The sequence below is a fragment of the Balearica regulorum genome, chromosome 2 (genome assembly GCF_011004875.1).
Source record: "Balearica regulorum gibbericeps isolate bBalReg1 chromosome 2, bBalReg1.pri, whole genome shotgun sequence".
NCBI classification, from domain to species: domain Eukaryota; kingdom Metazoa; phylum Chordata; class Aves; order Gruiformes; family Gruidae; genus Balearica; species Balearica regulorum.
The window spans coordinates 5,374,671-5,392,306 of NC_046185.1; the positions used below are offsets into that span (position 1 = coordinate 5,374,671).

At 44.8% G+C, this 17,636-nt stretch overlaps 1 protein-coding gene across 3 annotated transcripts in view; it reads left to right on the top strand.

Annotated features, from left to right (window-relative positions):
* TRAPPC9 (trafficking protein particle complex subunit 9) overlaps nt 1-5,606 on the top strand; it is a 530,046-nt gene extending 524,440 nt beyond the window's left edge. For all 3 annotated transcript variants that reach the window (XM_075743254.1, XM_075743256.1, XM_075743255.1), the window contains one exon: nt 2,369-5,606. In XM_075743254.1, the coding sequence (XP_075599369.1) occupies nt 2,369-2,548 (180 nt within the window). In that variant the 3' untranslated portion in view covers nt 2,549-5,606. The remainder of the gene's footprint in view (nt 1-2,368) is intronic.
* The last annotated feature ends 12,030 nt before the right edge of the window (nt 5,607-17,636 follow it).

Sequence of the window (17,636 nt, forward strand, 5' to 3'; positions counted from 1 at the left end):
TGCTGTAGGTCAGCAAAAGTACTCAGCACCAAAGCCAAAGGGAGCTCGGGCTCTGCCAGCTCTGATGATCTTGCTGCTTGTGAACAGCTAGGCCCCTATGCAGAGGCAGAAATTTAGGCAGGTTCAGCAAAGAAGCGTGATACCCGGGAGACAATACAGGGTGCATGTCTGCTGGCTAAAGGGCCCAACAGTGAAGGTCCAAAAAAAACTAAAAGAGGAGAAAATAGAAACAAATAGCTCATTCCCCTCACACCTCATAGCTACAGAGAACTTTCCTCACTGGAGGTGGTGGCAGGCAATTTTCAGCTCTCTGGAATATTCTTGAGGCACCCTGCACCCCTGGAAACTTTTTCTAGTGGTTTGTCTCCCCCCGCTCCCCCACCATGGTCTAGTCATCATCCTTGTTCTAGTCTTCCTATGCAATAGCAAGATGCCTTTCAGCAAAGGGTGTCCATAGACACTTTCCCTGTTAATACCCACTGTGGATGTCCCAGTTTACCATATGACCACATTTTTTACAGTGGGCAAGAATTCTGATCCTGATGTCTTGGAGCCTTAGCCTCATCCCTTCTCTGTTCCAGGTGGTAATGTCCCATCATTTCCTAGTGATGTGCCTTGCAAAGGTTTTTTGCCCCTGAATCCAATCAAGTCCAGCACATCTGGAGAGCTCAGTGCTTCTGGATCCAACACCAGAGTTTGTGTTGTGGTTGGGCTTGGGTCTTGGCTTGGCTAACCAGTGGTATGTCATACTGTCATTTGGAATCAACACTGGACTCTGTAACATGATGGTCAATTGGCATGTTTGGAGATGACCAAAGAAAGGCCCATTAGCAATGAATATTCAAGCAAAAAAGTAAATACTTGGGCACAGGCCTACCCATGAAAGTAGGGAAGACCCCATGAGTTGATGTTTTCAGGGGCCAGAGAGCAGAAGGGAACTGATAAGATGGTCTTGGCTGAGGGAAGACCAATACTGAGGAGTGTCAGATGCCCTTTATTGGGTCTTTTGTGCTGGGATGAAGTTGCCTTTTCACAATTTTTAAAATAAATTCTATCCAATGGAATGACGTTGTGCTGATTCTGTGTTTTGCCTCTGCAGCAATGTTAACTCAATTCTAGCCACCCTGAAACTGGGTTTAACATCTTGTGGAAGCAGATATTAATTTAAACATTATCACATCCGGAACAGTCATGGGATTGTTAAAGTTAGAAATTACTTAAGTGTCTTGCTGAAATGATGAAGTCAGATACATTATTTGTTGTAAAGATATGGATCGTGAATGGTTTTGTGATGAAGGGAGATATATAAATGTAGAAACAGTGTGAACTTTGTATTTAATGTGAAGAAATTAAATCAGGGTAGCTACTTTTCATGGGATGTTTCTTGCTAAACTTAATTATTTCAATGATAGTGAATATTAAAGATTCCTGCTTAGAATTTGCAGTCATATTGTGTCTGAATAATAACTGAGGATTAATTTAGTTATTGCTAAGTTGTTAAATGGTGTTTAACCATGTGTTTAACATAAGTTCAGAGCCGTGATTTAGACCTTCAGTATAGACGTGGATAAATGCAGTCTGAGGAAAGATGTTCCTGGATATTCAGGACACTTTGGGGGTCTTCCACCTTAAACCAACTCTGTTCTGGAATCAGTGACTCCAGAACTGGAGTCACCAGGTGGCTAGAGCACCTCTCCTATGAGGACAGGCTGAGAGAGTTGGGATTGTTCAGCCTGGAGAAGAGAAGGCTCTGGGGAGATCTAATTGCGGCCTTCCAGTACCTGAAGGGGCCTACAGGAAAGATGGTGAGGGACTGTTTGTCAGGGAGTGTAGTGACAGGACAAGGGATAATGGGTTTAAGCTGAAGGAGCGTCGATTTAGATTAGATGTTAGGAAGACATTCTTCACTGTGAGGGTAGTGAGGCACTGGAACAGGTTGCCCAGAGAAGCTGTGGATGCCCCATCCCTGGAAGTGTTCAAGGCCAGGTTGGATGGGGCTTTGGGCAACGTGGTCTAGTGGAGGGTGTCCCTGCCCATGGCAGGGTGGTTGGAACTAGATGATCTTTGAGGTCTTTTCCAACCCAAACCAGTCTATGATTCTATGATTCTATGACTCCTGAAGATCTGGATTCTGGGTTGAGCTGTGCCACAGCTTTGCTGCATGAGAGAATAATACAAGATTTAATTTGCAATGGTCCAGTTTTACCATTGCTAGAATAGGGACAATATCTTTACTACTTTTTGTGCGAAGGCAATATTGAGATTTGAATCTAGATTATCCTGAGATCATTTGAAGGGGATACTGAATCGCAAAGTGCAATTATTTGGTTTTGTTTAATTGTACTGATTTCCACATTCTCTTTTCCAGGTGAAGCCAACCAAAGACTCTGTGTACTTTGGAGCACTTCTCTTTCTCTACACAGGCGATTTCTACTTGAATATCAAATTCCATGAAGACAACTGCAGCAAGGAGCTGCCTGTCTCCTGGTTCTGCCTTCCTAGTGTCCACATCCGTGCTATGGAGCCTGTGGTCCAAACTCAGCTGTAAATGTACTGTGTGCTATTTGATTAACCACAGTGCACAGAAATGCTTGGCATATCCTCTGCTTGACCCCATCTTGTTTCTGTCCAACCCCAGGCCACAGTCCCTACTTTGGAGGAACAGCTGAACACTTTCTGAATTGGCTGATAGTCATTTGGGCAGCTGCTTTAGCTAATTTCAGAGAGAGAGAAAGGGAGATTATAACTATGCTAGAGTTTTCCTCTGTTTCCAAAAAGCCTTTGAAACTGCTAATATATGCATTATGCTTTCAGACACCCTATTGATATCAGTGGGTTTGAAAGGGTCTTGAGGGCTGAATTTAAGAGGACTGAATTTAACCGTGTGATTGAAGGTCTCAATTCCAACTTCAGTAATCCCATTTTAGCATTTTTCAACAAGAGTTGTATATCTGTATGAAATTCCCCCTGGCTTACGCTGGACCCATGGCATATACCCTTGTGATGTAGTTATCTCTCAGACTTGTTCTCAGGCTTGTTCTTTTTCACTTGTTTGCTGAGTATTTGGTGTCTTTGGTAGTAAATAGCAGCAGTGATACTTTTTCCTGTGTTACTGAAACTAAGAATAGCAAATGTGCCTCCAGTTACTCTCTTCCTCCCCTGAGCCCAGTGCCACTTGTTCCTGGTAAAGTCACTGCCTTTAGTTTGGTAGATCTGTGAACAAGAAATGAAAGAAGGCAATGAAGACCTAAAGAGTTTTGTCCTTGAGAAAGAAAGTAAGCCAACTTTTGGGTTGCCTAGGGCTTGCCTGTGAATTTGGGCTCAGAGTTCTGTTTTATACAATCATAATCACTTGAAACGTTTGTAGACACTTAAAGAGCCACCAGAATTAATCAGCTGGACATCAAGATCAATTTGCATGAGTTTTTGCAAACTCTTCTGATAAGATTTTTCATGCTAATAGACTGGACTTGATTATGTGGGTGTATTGGGGTTTTTTTTTCCTTTTTTTTTTTTTTTTTAATAATGATTAATTTTCATTATTAGGCAATTAAGGCCATAGAATTCCTGACCATAAAAGTAGTTGATGAACGTACTGAAAATTTAGCCTGTTGTCTTTCAGAATAATGTTTTTGTATAGAGACCCATATTTACCCCATGTAAAGCAGGGAGATGTCTTAGCTGTATGATTAATATATTATTTCATGGACCATATGTTTCAAACCTGCCTCAATCTTTTCTAAAATTTACAGACTGCAGCTCTTCAATTTGGTGGTAGTATAGTTTTGGGGGCGGATACACCAAAATGTGGCAGGGGTGCTCCAGTTAGCTCTATACATGCTAAATCTACACGCACAACCTCTTTGCAGATTTTTTTGTTTCTTTAGGCTTCATCCAAATGTGGGCACACCACTTCATGCCTGACCTGGTCCATCTTGGTTATGCTGTGGAGCACTAGCCCAGACAGCTCAATCTGGTTCCCTGCACCATGCCCAGGTGTCCTTTTAGATGTGACTTTGCTCAGTGCTCAAATATCAATTCATTGCATGTTTGCAAATGACTGTAATGTATTCATCCTAAATATATTTCTAATTTGAGGGAACTATAGCTATAGCATGATAGCTGTATTTCCAGTGTACACAGGGTATTATCTCTAAAAATCTGTATTGTGGCAATGTTATCAGTGTTTGCTCTTGAGCTGTGGCTCTGTATACAGCTTTGAATGCCAGAGTGAAGTCTTCAGCCTTAAACTGATGGAAATCTGAGACAGACTGAAGATTTTCCTTGCAATGATGTACTGCTCTGTCAGCTGCCAGCACGCAATGTCCAGTAAGAAAACTGTTCCTTACGCTTGCACGGTGGTTCTGGGCCAGAGACACCCATGGAAAGAGGGTCCAAGCAGCTGAGTTGGGCATGATTTTTGCATTAGCGGAGCTCGGTTGACCAGTTTGTGCCATGAGGCGGAATTCTCTGTCACTATATAGGCATATACACAGAAAAATAAGATCCCAGGAGAGCAGGAATTAAACCAGTTAATCTCCATAAAAGCTTGCTTTTGACATGTGTCTCTGTACTATGTTACACAACACTGTTGCAGTGAAATCCAAATTGGGTTTTACTCAGTATTCCCAGCAGGTAATCTGCAGATGCTAGCAATACAGCTAAGGCTTTGCAAGGACCACATTGCATTTGAAACAAAAATATTGTGAAGCAGATGCTGTTGGAGTCAGGATGCTTCAGCTTACCCAGCCAAGGGATCATTTCCTAGTTTATTTTTGAGAGTGTTCTCTGAGAAGGGAGGATATTGTTCTGTGAAGCCTATACTGGGATGCAGCACTCCTGTGCCCTTTTACTTATAAAGAATCCTGATCCGCAGCCTGCTGAAGCTGTTGGAATGGGAACAGGTTTTATTATAACAAAAGAAAGCTGCATATTTCCAATATGCCATTATAAATCTGCCACATGTGCTCATAAATATAAGTTTTTATGTGTGAGCTGACCCTTAATGGTCTATCTGTTCATTATATAGTAGACCACTCTGTCCCTTGTCAACTTTGATGCTTAGTTGCTTTTGGCATTTATGATATCTTTCCCAATTTTCTCACACTTCTACTTGTCTTGGTGAGAGAGATGAAATGCAAGAAATTCTTCCTTCTGGGGATCATTTGTGGCTTGTCCAGAAGGAGAATATTTAAGTGTCGGCATAATTTGGAGAAGGGTGAGGGGAAGGTACTTGAAATGAGAATACTACATTGCTTCTGGTTTTCTATTTAATGGAAGCTTTCACTGGGATTGCTGTCAGGATTGGTCCTTGCAGTGCTTGAAAAAAAAGGATGATACTTTTCTGATCTGCTCTCCTTTTCTGGAACTGAAAACTTGTTTTTATTTCTCTGAACCACCCAGTTATTATTTTGAACATGATGAGCCAAACTGTGTATTGTCACACAGATGTAAATCCAATATGATCCCACTCGGTTGAATTAAATCATTCCTAATTTAAATCACTGTTGCTGAGAGCAGACATTGGTCCAATATATGTATGCATTGGAGAAGCATAAGTTGTGTAAACTTAACTGTCTGAATAAATACTTATCTTGTGTTATTTACACCTCTGCCTGTCTCTTCTGTCTATAATTCTTGATAGTGTTATTGTGTGGTTTTACTGGTAACAATAACATATCTCTTAGTGCCGCATTCTGTCTCTGAAAGAATGTATTTGCCCCTGGAACTGAAATTTCAGCTTCACTCAAACTTTCTCTTCCTAGATGAACTCAGAGCTGATGAGGGTGATGAAACACTGGAACAGGTTGCCCAGAGAGGTGGTAGATGGCACCCCATCCCTGGAAACATTCAAGGTGAGGTTGGACAGGGCTCTGAGCAACCTGATCTAGTTGAAGATGTCCCTGCTCATTGCAGGGGGGTTGGACTAGATGACCTTTACAGGTCTCTTCCAACCCAAACTATCCTATGATTCTATGATCCTTTCCATCCTCTACTGAAACAGCTCAAAGGCTGGAAGAAGGACCACTTATGAAGGTGGTATGTCTGGGAAGACTTACTGATAGCACTTGTTTTGTGCGTACTGTGTGATGTCCTGCCTTGTTTGAGCTCCTTCTGTCAAACAGTCCTGAGGCTCCTGTGTCTGGGTTCCCAATCTAGAAGCACTTAAGCTTTCCTCAGTGATGGCCAGCTGCACTCTCCCTTCCTTGGATCCTCTGGCTCCCTTCCTGGATGTGGGCACTTTGTCTCACTGAAATGGGACTATGCATCCATCCTACTTGCACTATGCACACTAGATCAGTGTTATCAACCAACTCCCCAGGATGTTAAGTATGTCTTCTAGACCTCTGGGCTTGCAATTCAGCTGCTCGGGCACAGGTGGGATTTGAAGGCTTTCCTACACGTACATGCTTTACAGAGGTTTGTAAACACTAAGGCTCTTTTCTTAATACAGAAGACACACAGATCTGGACAATTTTCATGTCCAGTGTTCAATGATACATGTTTACTTCTGCATGTGAGACCATTCTGGAGCTTAGGTCAGGGTCCTTGGGTTGTCCAACACCTTTTTAGCTTTCATCTCTCTCTTTCTCACCTCAACCTTCCCACCAACTGTTCCACTCACTGCTTTTCTGCTTTTCTTTTGTTGGTCCCAACACAAAGGATCAACATGTCCTTTTCTTTTTCTCCCTCCTTCCTCTGCATCTCTAGCAGAGCCCTCCTAAAACTTTGGTCATCTACTAGGGGAAAAATTGCTTTAAATCCTCTTTAAGTTGTTGAACTGGTGGACTTTGGCTTTCATATCCTCTCTTAAAAGCATCTTGAGATATTTCAGTTGAGCGGGACCTGATCTATTTTATTACCAGCTGGTGTTGCTTGTTGGAGCGATACTTAGGCTACTACATTCATGATGAATCAATTCCACAACACCAATGGGACTTGTGCTTTATATGGATGATGTCATGTAACATATATTGATTACTTATTGTCCCTGTGTTCCTGATTCAGCAAGGTATCTAAGCACGTGCCTAATGTTAGGCACTGATTACAGTTAATTCAGTCACACATCTGCCTGGGGAGCTTGCTAAACCTGTGTCCAGATAAACAATCTGCATCTGAACACACAAATTTGAGATTGAGGCCCCTGTCCCATTACACTGGATGGGCCATCACCACTGGCTCCCAGGAACCCAGGTACAAGGAGAAGTCATGTCATCAAAATCTGGCACTGTCATTTTAATATGTGAGGGATAGATAAGTACAAAGGGTCTGGGAGTGCAGAAGATCCTTCCAGGACAGTATGTGCTCAGTGTATGTCCATACCAACCACAGTGATGAACCTTGGAGGCATAAATCATATGAATAGACTTGCTTGGGAAATCATGTTATGTGCCCAGCAGCTGCATCCTGAGACAGTGCTCATCCACCTCCTGCTTGCAGTTGCTCTTCCAAGTGTTCTTCTTCCTAGGGCTGGTACCAGCACAGGCCGCATCGATGTCCTTGTAGCCTCCCCATCTCCACATCCACAGGAAATCTCCTCAGGAACCATTCAGAAATTACTTGGCGTAAGGGAAGACATATGTTAGCAGTGAGGAAACGCAGCACCACTTTTGTGACAAGGGAGCGTTGGATCCTCTGAAGAGAAGAACTCGATACGGCCCAATATACTCTGGTATCATGACTGAAGAAAGGCAATTTCAGCCACTTTTCAGCATGTATTTAGTTTGAGCAAAACAAAATAGACACTGCCAGAAAGAAATCGGGCCAATTATTGAAACAGTTTAACAACGAGCATCTTGTTAATTGCTATGAGGATGTCATCACTAATCTATGTCTGAAACAGGGCCCTTCTGCTCTCCAAAGTCTGCTCATGTTCTTACAGAATGATCCAGGCCGATGGCTGAAGTGATGCCATGGTCCTGTGCAGGCATCCACCCACCACCTCCTCTCCCAACAGCTCAGATCTAAAGCTCAGATGCCATTCCCTCCCCTTCGCGTGGCCACACCAGGCTGAACCCGTGCAATGGCTTTGGCTTGAAAAGGGGAAAGAAAAGGCAGGGGAGTGTTCTCCTTTAGTGTGTGCACACGCGTGTGAGGGGGTTACTGATGTGCAGCTCGACCATTGCACAGACTGTTGAAGCCTGCGAGGTTGCAGCATCATCACAGACACATTTACAGCGTTCTTCAGGGCAGCACGGGGGTAAATAACAGTGGGAAGGAGGGTAGAAATGCAGAGAGAAATGTCAGAGGGCTACAACCAGAGACACCTCTGCGAGGTGCCTGAAGTTAACTGAGATGAATCAAGGCCAGATGGGTTACATAACTGCCACGACATTAAAAATAGGTTACACTGTATATTAAGATTTCATTTATAAATTGTTTATAATGTGTTCATAAATGTTAGATGTGGTAAGCACGTTGTGCACACAAATACTTTGCGTTCCGACATTATCGATGGCTGTATATACGGCAGCTGCAGGTATTATAGATGGTTAAGTCACAGCTCTAGAGACCAACAGTTCAATAGCAATATACAATAAATGATTCATCAATCACTTAAACATGTATTAAGCATTTATGTGTTCTTTATAAATGGAACTTTAATATGAAATGTGACCTTAAGAAGTGTGAAAAAGGGAAATTTTCCCCTTTCATCTTTTTTTTTTTCTTACTAGAAAAAAAATAATAAAATACCTCTCAAATCACCAGTTTCATAATGATTGTTTTTTCCCCTCACCTCTGGCTTGAGAGAGGCCACAGGCTCCTGAGAATTAAAAAAGTTTCATGGAACAAGTGCAGCATTTGTATGTGCTCCCCTCTGCCTGCAAATATATTTTGTGTCAGTGGGGGTATGGGGCTCTGGGGATGCAGAAGGATATAAGCCCAGAAAGATGTCACCTTGCCAGCCTTTGGCCTTGCTCATTTGGACGTCTGCAGATCCCTGGAGGAAGCACAAGAGCAAAGGTAATGTGAGTGTAAAGTAAGTAAAGAGCAAAGAAGAGCTGTGAAATGAGACTTGAACAGGATCATTTAATTCATTAAAATAAACCCTGCAGCCAGCTCTGTGGGCATTTGCTCGCATGGAAGATGCCACCAGAGAAGATGCTGCCATTGCAGACCCCTAGCACAAGGCAGAACAGGTAAGAGGTTTCTCCTTCCCTACCTGCAGTGTAAAAAAGAAAACCCAGAGGAAGGTGTGAAGCCTGCCCATCCCATCCCATTTCTCACTCTCTTGGAGAACTGAGCCCCTCGGGACTCTTTTTATTAGTGGAAGAGATGCAAGATGCTCCTGTCTTTCCACACTTGGCTGAAGTCCTGGCCAGGGCTGTGTCTGTACAAGTCTTTGCAAGGACCTGGCCCAGGTCTGTAGTATTTGAATTGTATATAGATATTAACCACTTCCATGTGGTGTCAGAACACAGCTCTTGGATAATGAATATTTACATTTAGTACAAAAAAAAGACAAAATATATGCAAATGCTTTGGGATATTACTTTCAATACAAATATTTGGTAAATCTGCAAGATTTTCCCTTTTGTTCAGCTCTCCAAATGTTGCTGCTGTTGGTTTCAATATAAAATCATGTCCTCTAAAGCTTGTCGTCAGTCCATATTGGGGGCTTGGGGTCACACAAGCTCTGTTGGGAGGAACAACAGGAGGGATCAGTGATGTTATTAACACAAGTCTCTTCATTTAAAACCACTGGATATGAACAGGAGCCACATGATGAGCTGTCATGATTTACAGGGCAGTCATTGGTGATCCCCAGGAAATCCACAGGCAGAAAGGGGCTCTGTGAGGGAACACCCACCTTGCACCAGGAAAGCCATGTTTCCAACCCGAAATGCCAATTTTTTGCCAGGGGCTATAGAGAGAGGCCAAGGTGACTCGTTGAGATGGAGACATCCATTTACCAGAACACTGCATTTGGGTGAGATAAATCCCCCTGACCCCCCCATCAAACACGGATGGAGTTAGCTAATGTGTTTAGAGGTTTAAAAGGACTCGGGGAGACACCTCTGCATGCAAGCAGCATGGCCACAGGAGCCTCATTTCTTTGGAGGCGGGCTAGAGCAAAACCCTTTCCCTCTCCATCCAGGGTGCAGTTCTATGGGGGCCAGGTTTGTACATGGACTCTTCAGCGCTGCTGTGCTACAAATACCAGGACCGCAGCTTATTCCCAGTATTTTTCCTTTTCGTTATGCACACCATCGGCCAGGTGCACAGTGACCTTCTGGGCGAGCAGGGCATCACGCGGTATGTCAGCAAGGAGCCACATGATGGGGAAATACAGGTCTCCTGGGGACCACCGATGTAAAATGTCCAGGGGAAGAGGGAAACCTGCTGCAGCTTTATCTTGGTTTTGTGCAAACCTGCTCTGATGAGACCCTCGGCTGAGAGGCATTTTGAGCTGTTACTGAATGAGCACGGTCACATTTTCCCTCTCGCCTTTCCCCGCACCCCTTGCTGCACTGTAGATAAGGCAGCAGTGTTTTGGCAGCTGGGAGGGGATGCTCTATCTGTTTGCACATATAGGATGCTAATGGAAATGTGCCACCCCTCACCGTTACTGGGGTTTAGCTTGCCTCTGCTCATTGTGCTGGATATCGGCTGGTTCTTTTGGTGGAGATGCAAAGAGCAGCGATGCCGGGCACAGATCACAGACCAGGCAGACGTCTGCATTCAAAACTGAAAAAGCTCCTGTATCAGCCTTGCCTACCGCTGTTGGTGCTCAAGGCTCTGCTGTAAGGCTTGGCTCCAAACCTCTTTCCCCCCTTGCCTCTTTAGATTTTTAATTTCAGGCAATTTTTTCTGACATCAAATTTATTTATTTTGTAATTCCTCATTCTTCTTTGTGTCACTTTTCTGCAGCCAGACTGTACCATTTTGTCTGTTTGACCTAAGCCTTGGTTTCTGGATTTGGAGAGTCCCAGGGTCCATGCTGCAGATGAAGTCCTCCTGAAAACAGGAGTTTTTTCAAGTGCTTCCTTCACCTGCTCAAGGCTTGTCCACCCCCTGCCCTGCTCTGCTGCCTGCCTTATTTCAAGGTTAGGCAGTGGAAGGAGAATAAGAGCGCTGCCTGGCACATCTGGTTTGAATTAGCCCACGATACTGTTGTCCTCTCTTCCCTTATTTATCAGTCCTCTCACCAACACACAGGCAAGACTCTGGCTTCTGGTAACCTCGGTGCATTGGAGAGGAGGGAGGAGGAAAGGAGATTTAGTATCACCTTACTATCTCGTGGAAAATCCTTGTTTTGTTGCTTAGTGACAATATCTTCATACACAGTCCCAGTGCTACATGTAAGGTACTCAATGCGAAGTGCTGCTATGCAGCAAGAAGTTAAGCGTCGCTAAATGACACATCTCCCTGCTCGGCGCTGGTGATGTGGCTCCCAGCTCCTCTTCAAACACGAAAGGGCACATCAAGTCCTAGCACTGCAGATTAGCACAGGACCCCCCAGCTCCATGGCAGCGTGGTGCTTTGCTGAAGCAGTGGGGGTGGTCTCAGTCTCTCTGCAATATTTGGGACATCCTGAGTATTGCTGGTGTCCAGGTGGGTGGGATTTGGGGGCAGATTTAGGCTTCCTAGGAGGACAACGTCCATAAGATGCCCTGCAGAGCCCAGGAGTTCGAGGCGACTGTCTCACACGTGTAAACATGGCCTCACTTAGCTCAACCTGAAGTTTGTTTTTACTTCACAGTCTTTCCCAGGAGGAAACACTTCAGCAGCTCTATTTCTCACTTCCACCTGAAGATATAAAGACAACTCCTAACTGTTTTCAAGCCTCCGTCTTGGTGATACTATAATTCACATTAGGAAAGGAGGCTGTGGAGCTACTGGCCGTCCAACCCTACGGTGACAGCCGTAGTGTGTACCAACCCCAACGACTCGATCAAGGAAGCGTGTTGCCCTGCCCTGTGCCCTTCCCTCACCTTGTGGACTGTGTGTTTGTGGGTCCAAAAAAACTGGAATAGAATAGAATAGAACAGAATAGTTCAGTTGGAAGGGACCTAAAATGATCATCTAGTCCAACTGCCTGACCACTTCAGGGCTGACCAAAAGTTAAAGCATATTATTAAGGGCACTGTCCAAATGCCTCTTAAACACTGGCAGGCTTGGGGCATCGGCCACCTCTCTAGGAATTATTTGACCTCTCTCAGTAAAGAAATATCCCCCACCCCAAAGCCAAGCCATGTGAATCGACAATGACTGATGAATCAGGATCGGGCCACCCCCTCCGTAGCAGACAGTGGCAGTGAGAAGTGGAAAGCGTTTTCTGTGCCTCCTCAGCATCTCCTCTCTGATAGGAACAATTAGCCGCCACTCGTTTGTCACTCTGACAAAGCAAAGCTGGGAGTCACAGATCTGACCACTGGCTTGTGACCCACCTTGTAACTGGTAACTGGATGTCTGAGATAAATTACCCAAAACCAAACCAGTGGCAAAATCCCCCAGCTGCGTCAGAGAGAAATGCTCAGGGATGAATGCCTGGTTCAATCGAAATGAAGCGGCTGCTGTATGAAAATGCATATTTCATGGGCTACCTGTGACTGACAATGCACCAAATATGTTTTGGACAGTCTGCCTTGCTAGTAAACTCCCTAATCGACTCCGGGGACTGAAGTGGTTGCAGCAGGCTTGGCTACACCAACACAATATTCCATTTTTGTCTTGTTTGATACCGTTTCATACAAGGCGGCACACTCAGCCGAAAGCTGCATTGCTATTCTTATAACAAAAGAAAGATCTCCTCTTGTTTTAGGTGGAGTCTCCATTTGCATTAAGAATGCCCAGGGGATGTGGATACACGAACACGCTTTATCCGAGGGAAATGCTGAGCAGGGTTCCTGGTAAGCCCCAGCTCATCTCCCTTAGGGGAAAAAAAAAAAAAAAAAAATAAAAAAAGCCAAGTCAAGGCTGTAGCAACACAGTCAGCCTTTTTTTTTTCTTTTTCTGCCACGCTGGGCAGCAAACCCGCACTTGCGATGGTGCACAGGAGGGCTGTAACAGCAAGAACATGCCTCTGGAATGGATTTAGAGATAATAAGAAATCATCTTAATGCGACTGTTGAATGTACAAGGGATCTGGTAATAGTTATCACAGGTACACTTTCATTAACTCCCTTTAATTTAAAAGCTCAGTGTTTGCAGCAATCTTTTACAGGCAAGAAAAAGTCAAATCAAATAATAATAATAAAAAAATCCTGCTGAAGTGCAGTGCTGCTGCTTCCCCCAGGAGCTGTACAGCCCAGCCTGAAATCTATCTGCAATCATCCCTCCAGCCAGGTCCCGCAGCCCTTTGATGGTCCAGGTGGGCACTGCCAGTCCTGAGGTGCCACTAAAACACCCTGTGTCATCCATTACCCCCTTATCTCTTTACAGCAGGGACCCACGCTTGCTGCGTACAAATGGGGCTTGGGTGGGACCTTTCCAGTGAGCAAAACACAAGTGACAGCACCTACCACGTCACCCCCATGCTCCGGGTGAGATAGCCAGCACAGTCCAGTAATTTTCCTCCACCAGGAATAACCCATGTTCCTACCTATTGGATGGGAAGAAAAAAGAAAATACATAGTTTAATACCCAAACCTAGCATAGTTTTGCAAGAAAAAGCTAAATTATATAATCAGAATGCAATGTAACTCTCTTGAAAGTTAATAAACTATTCGACCTACCCAATACATTAGCTCCACAAATCAATAAACATGCCAGAGAAATCAGGGATTTCAAACAAAAGCCCATAGCTTATGAAACTTGTGATTGCTGAGTGGGGGGAGACAGACCATTTCTTCAACACAATGTTGCCCCCCTTTCCTCCTCCACTCCCCACCCTCCAGCCTGCAGAAGTTACACTCAGTGCTGGCAGTGAGCAAGGAGAAAAGCTGACCCAACTATGTGTTGGTTGACTTTACAACAGCTTGCTGATCTCTGCTCCTAGTTTTCCTGTGAGCTCTATGAAAGCCTGCACACATATTTAGGCATTTCAGAGGACGAATGTCGGGAAGGCTGTAGGAAATGCGGTGATGGAGTGTTCCTGCGGCTGCAGTAGGAAATGCCTTTATTTGCGGAAGCAGGATGAGGGGTGGGGACACAGAAAGGAAAAATAATTTGGTTCAGGAAAGGTTTATTAAAGGAAAATAACCCAACCGTTAGATGCTATCAGTGCGGTGAATCATACACGTTTCCAGCTCAGCTTCAATGGAGGACTGATAGTAGCACCCTGCTCCATAGGGAGTGCGGTGTAACAGCGCGGTGGCCTTTGGGGACACCATAAATATGCCATGGCTGCTTTGCTTAATGTGTCCCCTCACCTTGTGGTTGAGACTTCTGTCGCAGGTGAATTACTAAGAGAAGTCATCATTATGGGGTTAACTAAAAGAGTTTTATTAATGATCAAACGATGATCAAGTGGTAATTAATCAAAGATTGAATGAAAATCAAATGGTAATCAAATGGTTATTAAGCAATAGTCAAATGTTAGTTAAACAGTGATCTGACAATGATTTGACAATGATTTAAATGATTTAAATCATAATTTAGACAATGATTAGATAATGATTTAGACAGTGACTTTAACAACGGTCAAACACTCTGCTATTTACTACACTTCTAATAATTAAGCTATAGCTGGATATATATATAAATGTTGCTAGCATTCAATGTACTTCTAGGTCCAAAGTAAAATATCGCTTTCCTCATTCTAGACATCAGAAGCCAGGTAAGGGATCTCTCAACCTCATGGAGTAACCTTGAGAGGCATCTCTGCTAACGGGAGATCATGGCCATACAGCCTGCTGCTATACGGGAGAGCTCAGTGGGCTTGTAGGAGCTACAAATTTTTATAGTATAAAGTGATTGATTTGTAGTCAACCTCCACCTGTGATGTATGTGCAGGTATGCAGCTGTGGCAGTTTTAGTTTTGTCTAGTCCCAGCTCGGGCTGGAATTGTTCGCTCCTGATAAGACATGGCCTAGATCCCTTAGTTCTTGAGATGATGCTGCCCAGTGAGGTTCTCGTGGTTTGCACAGCAGGGCTGATTTTGGTCAGGGCCACTTGTTGGTGATGCCTGAACCAAAGTGCTGTTGACTCACTCAGAGTTGGGGCATCCATCACAACTTCCTGTGCCTTTTCTGCTCTGGGTGAGCATCAGATGGCAAGACTTATGGTAACACTGACAGGAGTGGGACAAATGGACAGAATATATAAAAATAATTTGAAATTAGGGTCCAGAGAGAGAGATGGGGAAGGAGGACCAAATAAAACAGCACCCACATGGCATGTGGAGAGATGTGGAGCTTTGTGGAATGTAGGAAGCTTGCCTCAAGATGCTCAAAAGTGACCTAGCAGCAGCCTAAGCCCAAAGCCCCAGGTGATGGGCTTCCAGCAGCTTTTCTCCGGAACAAGAGAGCCTGGAGAAAGAGGAAGCAAGGGGTGTAATGGGGGTTATGGCATGCACCCAGGAATGGATTATACCTGTCTTACCCAAGGTGGGCTGCTCTGACCCTGCTCCAAAAACTGACCCTGCAAGGAGCTTCTGTGCCTCCCTGTGCCAGTGCTGGGTCTTCAGCAAGACCAGGGCTTGGATGCTGGGGCAGGAGCACCTCTGGATGGATGTCGCAGTCAAACAGGGAAGTGTCTGGGTTAGGCCCTGTCTGGCTAGGGCATCGCTGAGCTGGGGGACTTCTGGGCTATGGTTTTAGGTGGAGACACAGAAAGTCTTTTCACATCTTATGTCTTTTTTTTTTTCATTGACCTACACAACCTACACCTACAAGGGTGCAATTCAAACTAACCTGCAAGAATCTTTGGGTGCACTGTAGGCTATTCAAAGATATGCCTGGGTCTTGCTTTCTTTCATTCTATTCGTCCTTCCCTGCCACTCCCACAGGCTGTAAGGACACACTCAGATCAGACATGCAGACAGCTGGTGTCTTTCCCCACCCATCACAGAAAGTTGTAGATGCTTCCAGCTGGGCCCACCTGGAAAAAGCAAAAAGTTCCAGGGCTGGAAGTTTTTATGGGGTTAAATAGGAATGCAAAGGTACTTGTGATTGTCAAAGGAGAAGAAAATATGTCTATATGAGTGTCTTCTGGGTACTTTCTCTGTGGTGTATCCTGGACATCTCCTTGCCCTTGGCTGGCCTTCACATCATCACTAGCTTGAGTAAAAGCTTGCATGGGCTGTGTCATGGAAGATGTGGGATGGGGGGCTTCTCTGGACAAGGCAGAGCTGAGATCTCTTCTTCCTGAAGACAAAAAGCTGAGATGAAATTAAATGGCCATTATTCACCATCATGTATCAGGTTGCAGGCAATGTCACAGTAAGGGTAATGGTTCAACATCAATAAGAATAATTGACTGATAGACAAAGAAATTATTTTATGCTAAAAAACAGTGTCTGGAGAAAGGACTTGGCAAAGAAATCTGGGTGAAAACCTGAACCTCTCCATGCAGCATGAAATAATGATCAACACAGTCAGTCTGGAGTTTACTTCACATGCTGGAGCCCTCCCAGGGCTACTCCGGGCATGGCAGCCTGAAGGACACTGCTATCTCCTCTCCAGCATTTGTATTGTCTTCTCACCTCTCCTTTCTGGCTCCTTGGCAATCTGGTTTAGTGTCACCTGCCATCTGGAGTGATGATGTCCCCTTTGCAGTTGGGTACCAGGACCCTTTGAGGCCACAGAAGCAAAGAGGAGGACCTTGTATGGATAAATGGCAAAGACCAAGCTGCAACAGGGAAGCCAGGCAGCCTGACCCCAGCACCTGAAGAGTGGGTTGTCATCCATCTGAGAGCCTCTGGTCTGCAGGTTGAGCAGAACAGGCACCTCAATGGAAAATAGCTATAAGGCAGCTCCTATCTTTGTGAAACCCATGCCACCATGGGCCGTGACCCCCACAAAGCATCTCATTATGGGAAAAGGCTGCTCATCCAAACCTTTTTCTTGTAACCTCTAATGCTTTGCCCCAGGCTCAGCAGGAACCTCAGAGGCATCAAGTTTGGTCTCTGAAAAATGGAATTAAATCTATCTTCTCTTGCAAGGGGCTCTGTAGGGCCCAGCCACCCCAAGACTCTGAGTTTCATTCACTTACACGCAACGTTTCTCTGTCCCTCCCCTAGCCCCGGGTGTGTGTGGCAGCCCTCCCTGCAGCGGGCTGTCCCTTGGTACCTTTGGCAGCTTTGGCTGCATTTCTGCATGGATGTCCTTCAATGAAGGATGATGGCTTGTGAAAGGACCTTGCAGGACTGCAGGTCTCTGAATACTGTTTTTTGCAGCAAAAGCACCAGTGGTACCAGAAACCCCTGCAAGCGTCGTGTCCATTGAAGGATCGTGAGCAATGTAAGTGCCACTGGGTCCCTCTATGAAAGCTGGAGGAAGCCTGTCCCCCATTCAAGGGGCAGCTGGCACATGGATTTTGTCTGAGCAAGCCGTAAAGGATTTCTTAGCCTTGCAGTGTCTTGTCCATATGCTGCAGAGTGGCTGGCACATATGTCTTGGCAGGGTGAGTCACACCTGTACTCCACTTTTGAACACAAGGCACTACATACAAAATGCTCTCAGGCAGTTTTGGCAAGCATCTTCATCCTGGTACCCCCTCTGCATCTCCCCTTAGCTACGGCACCTTGTGTA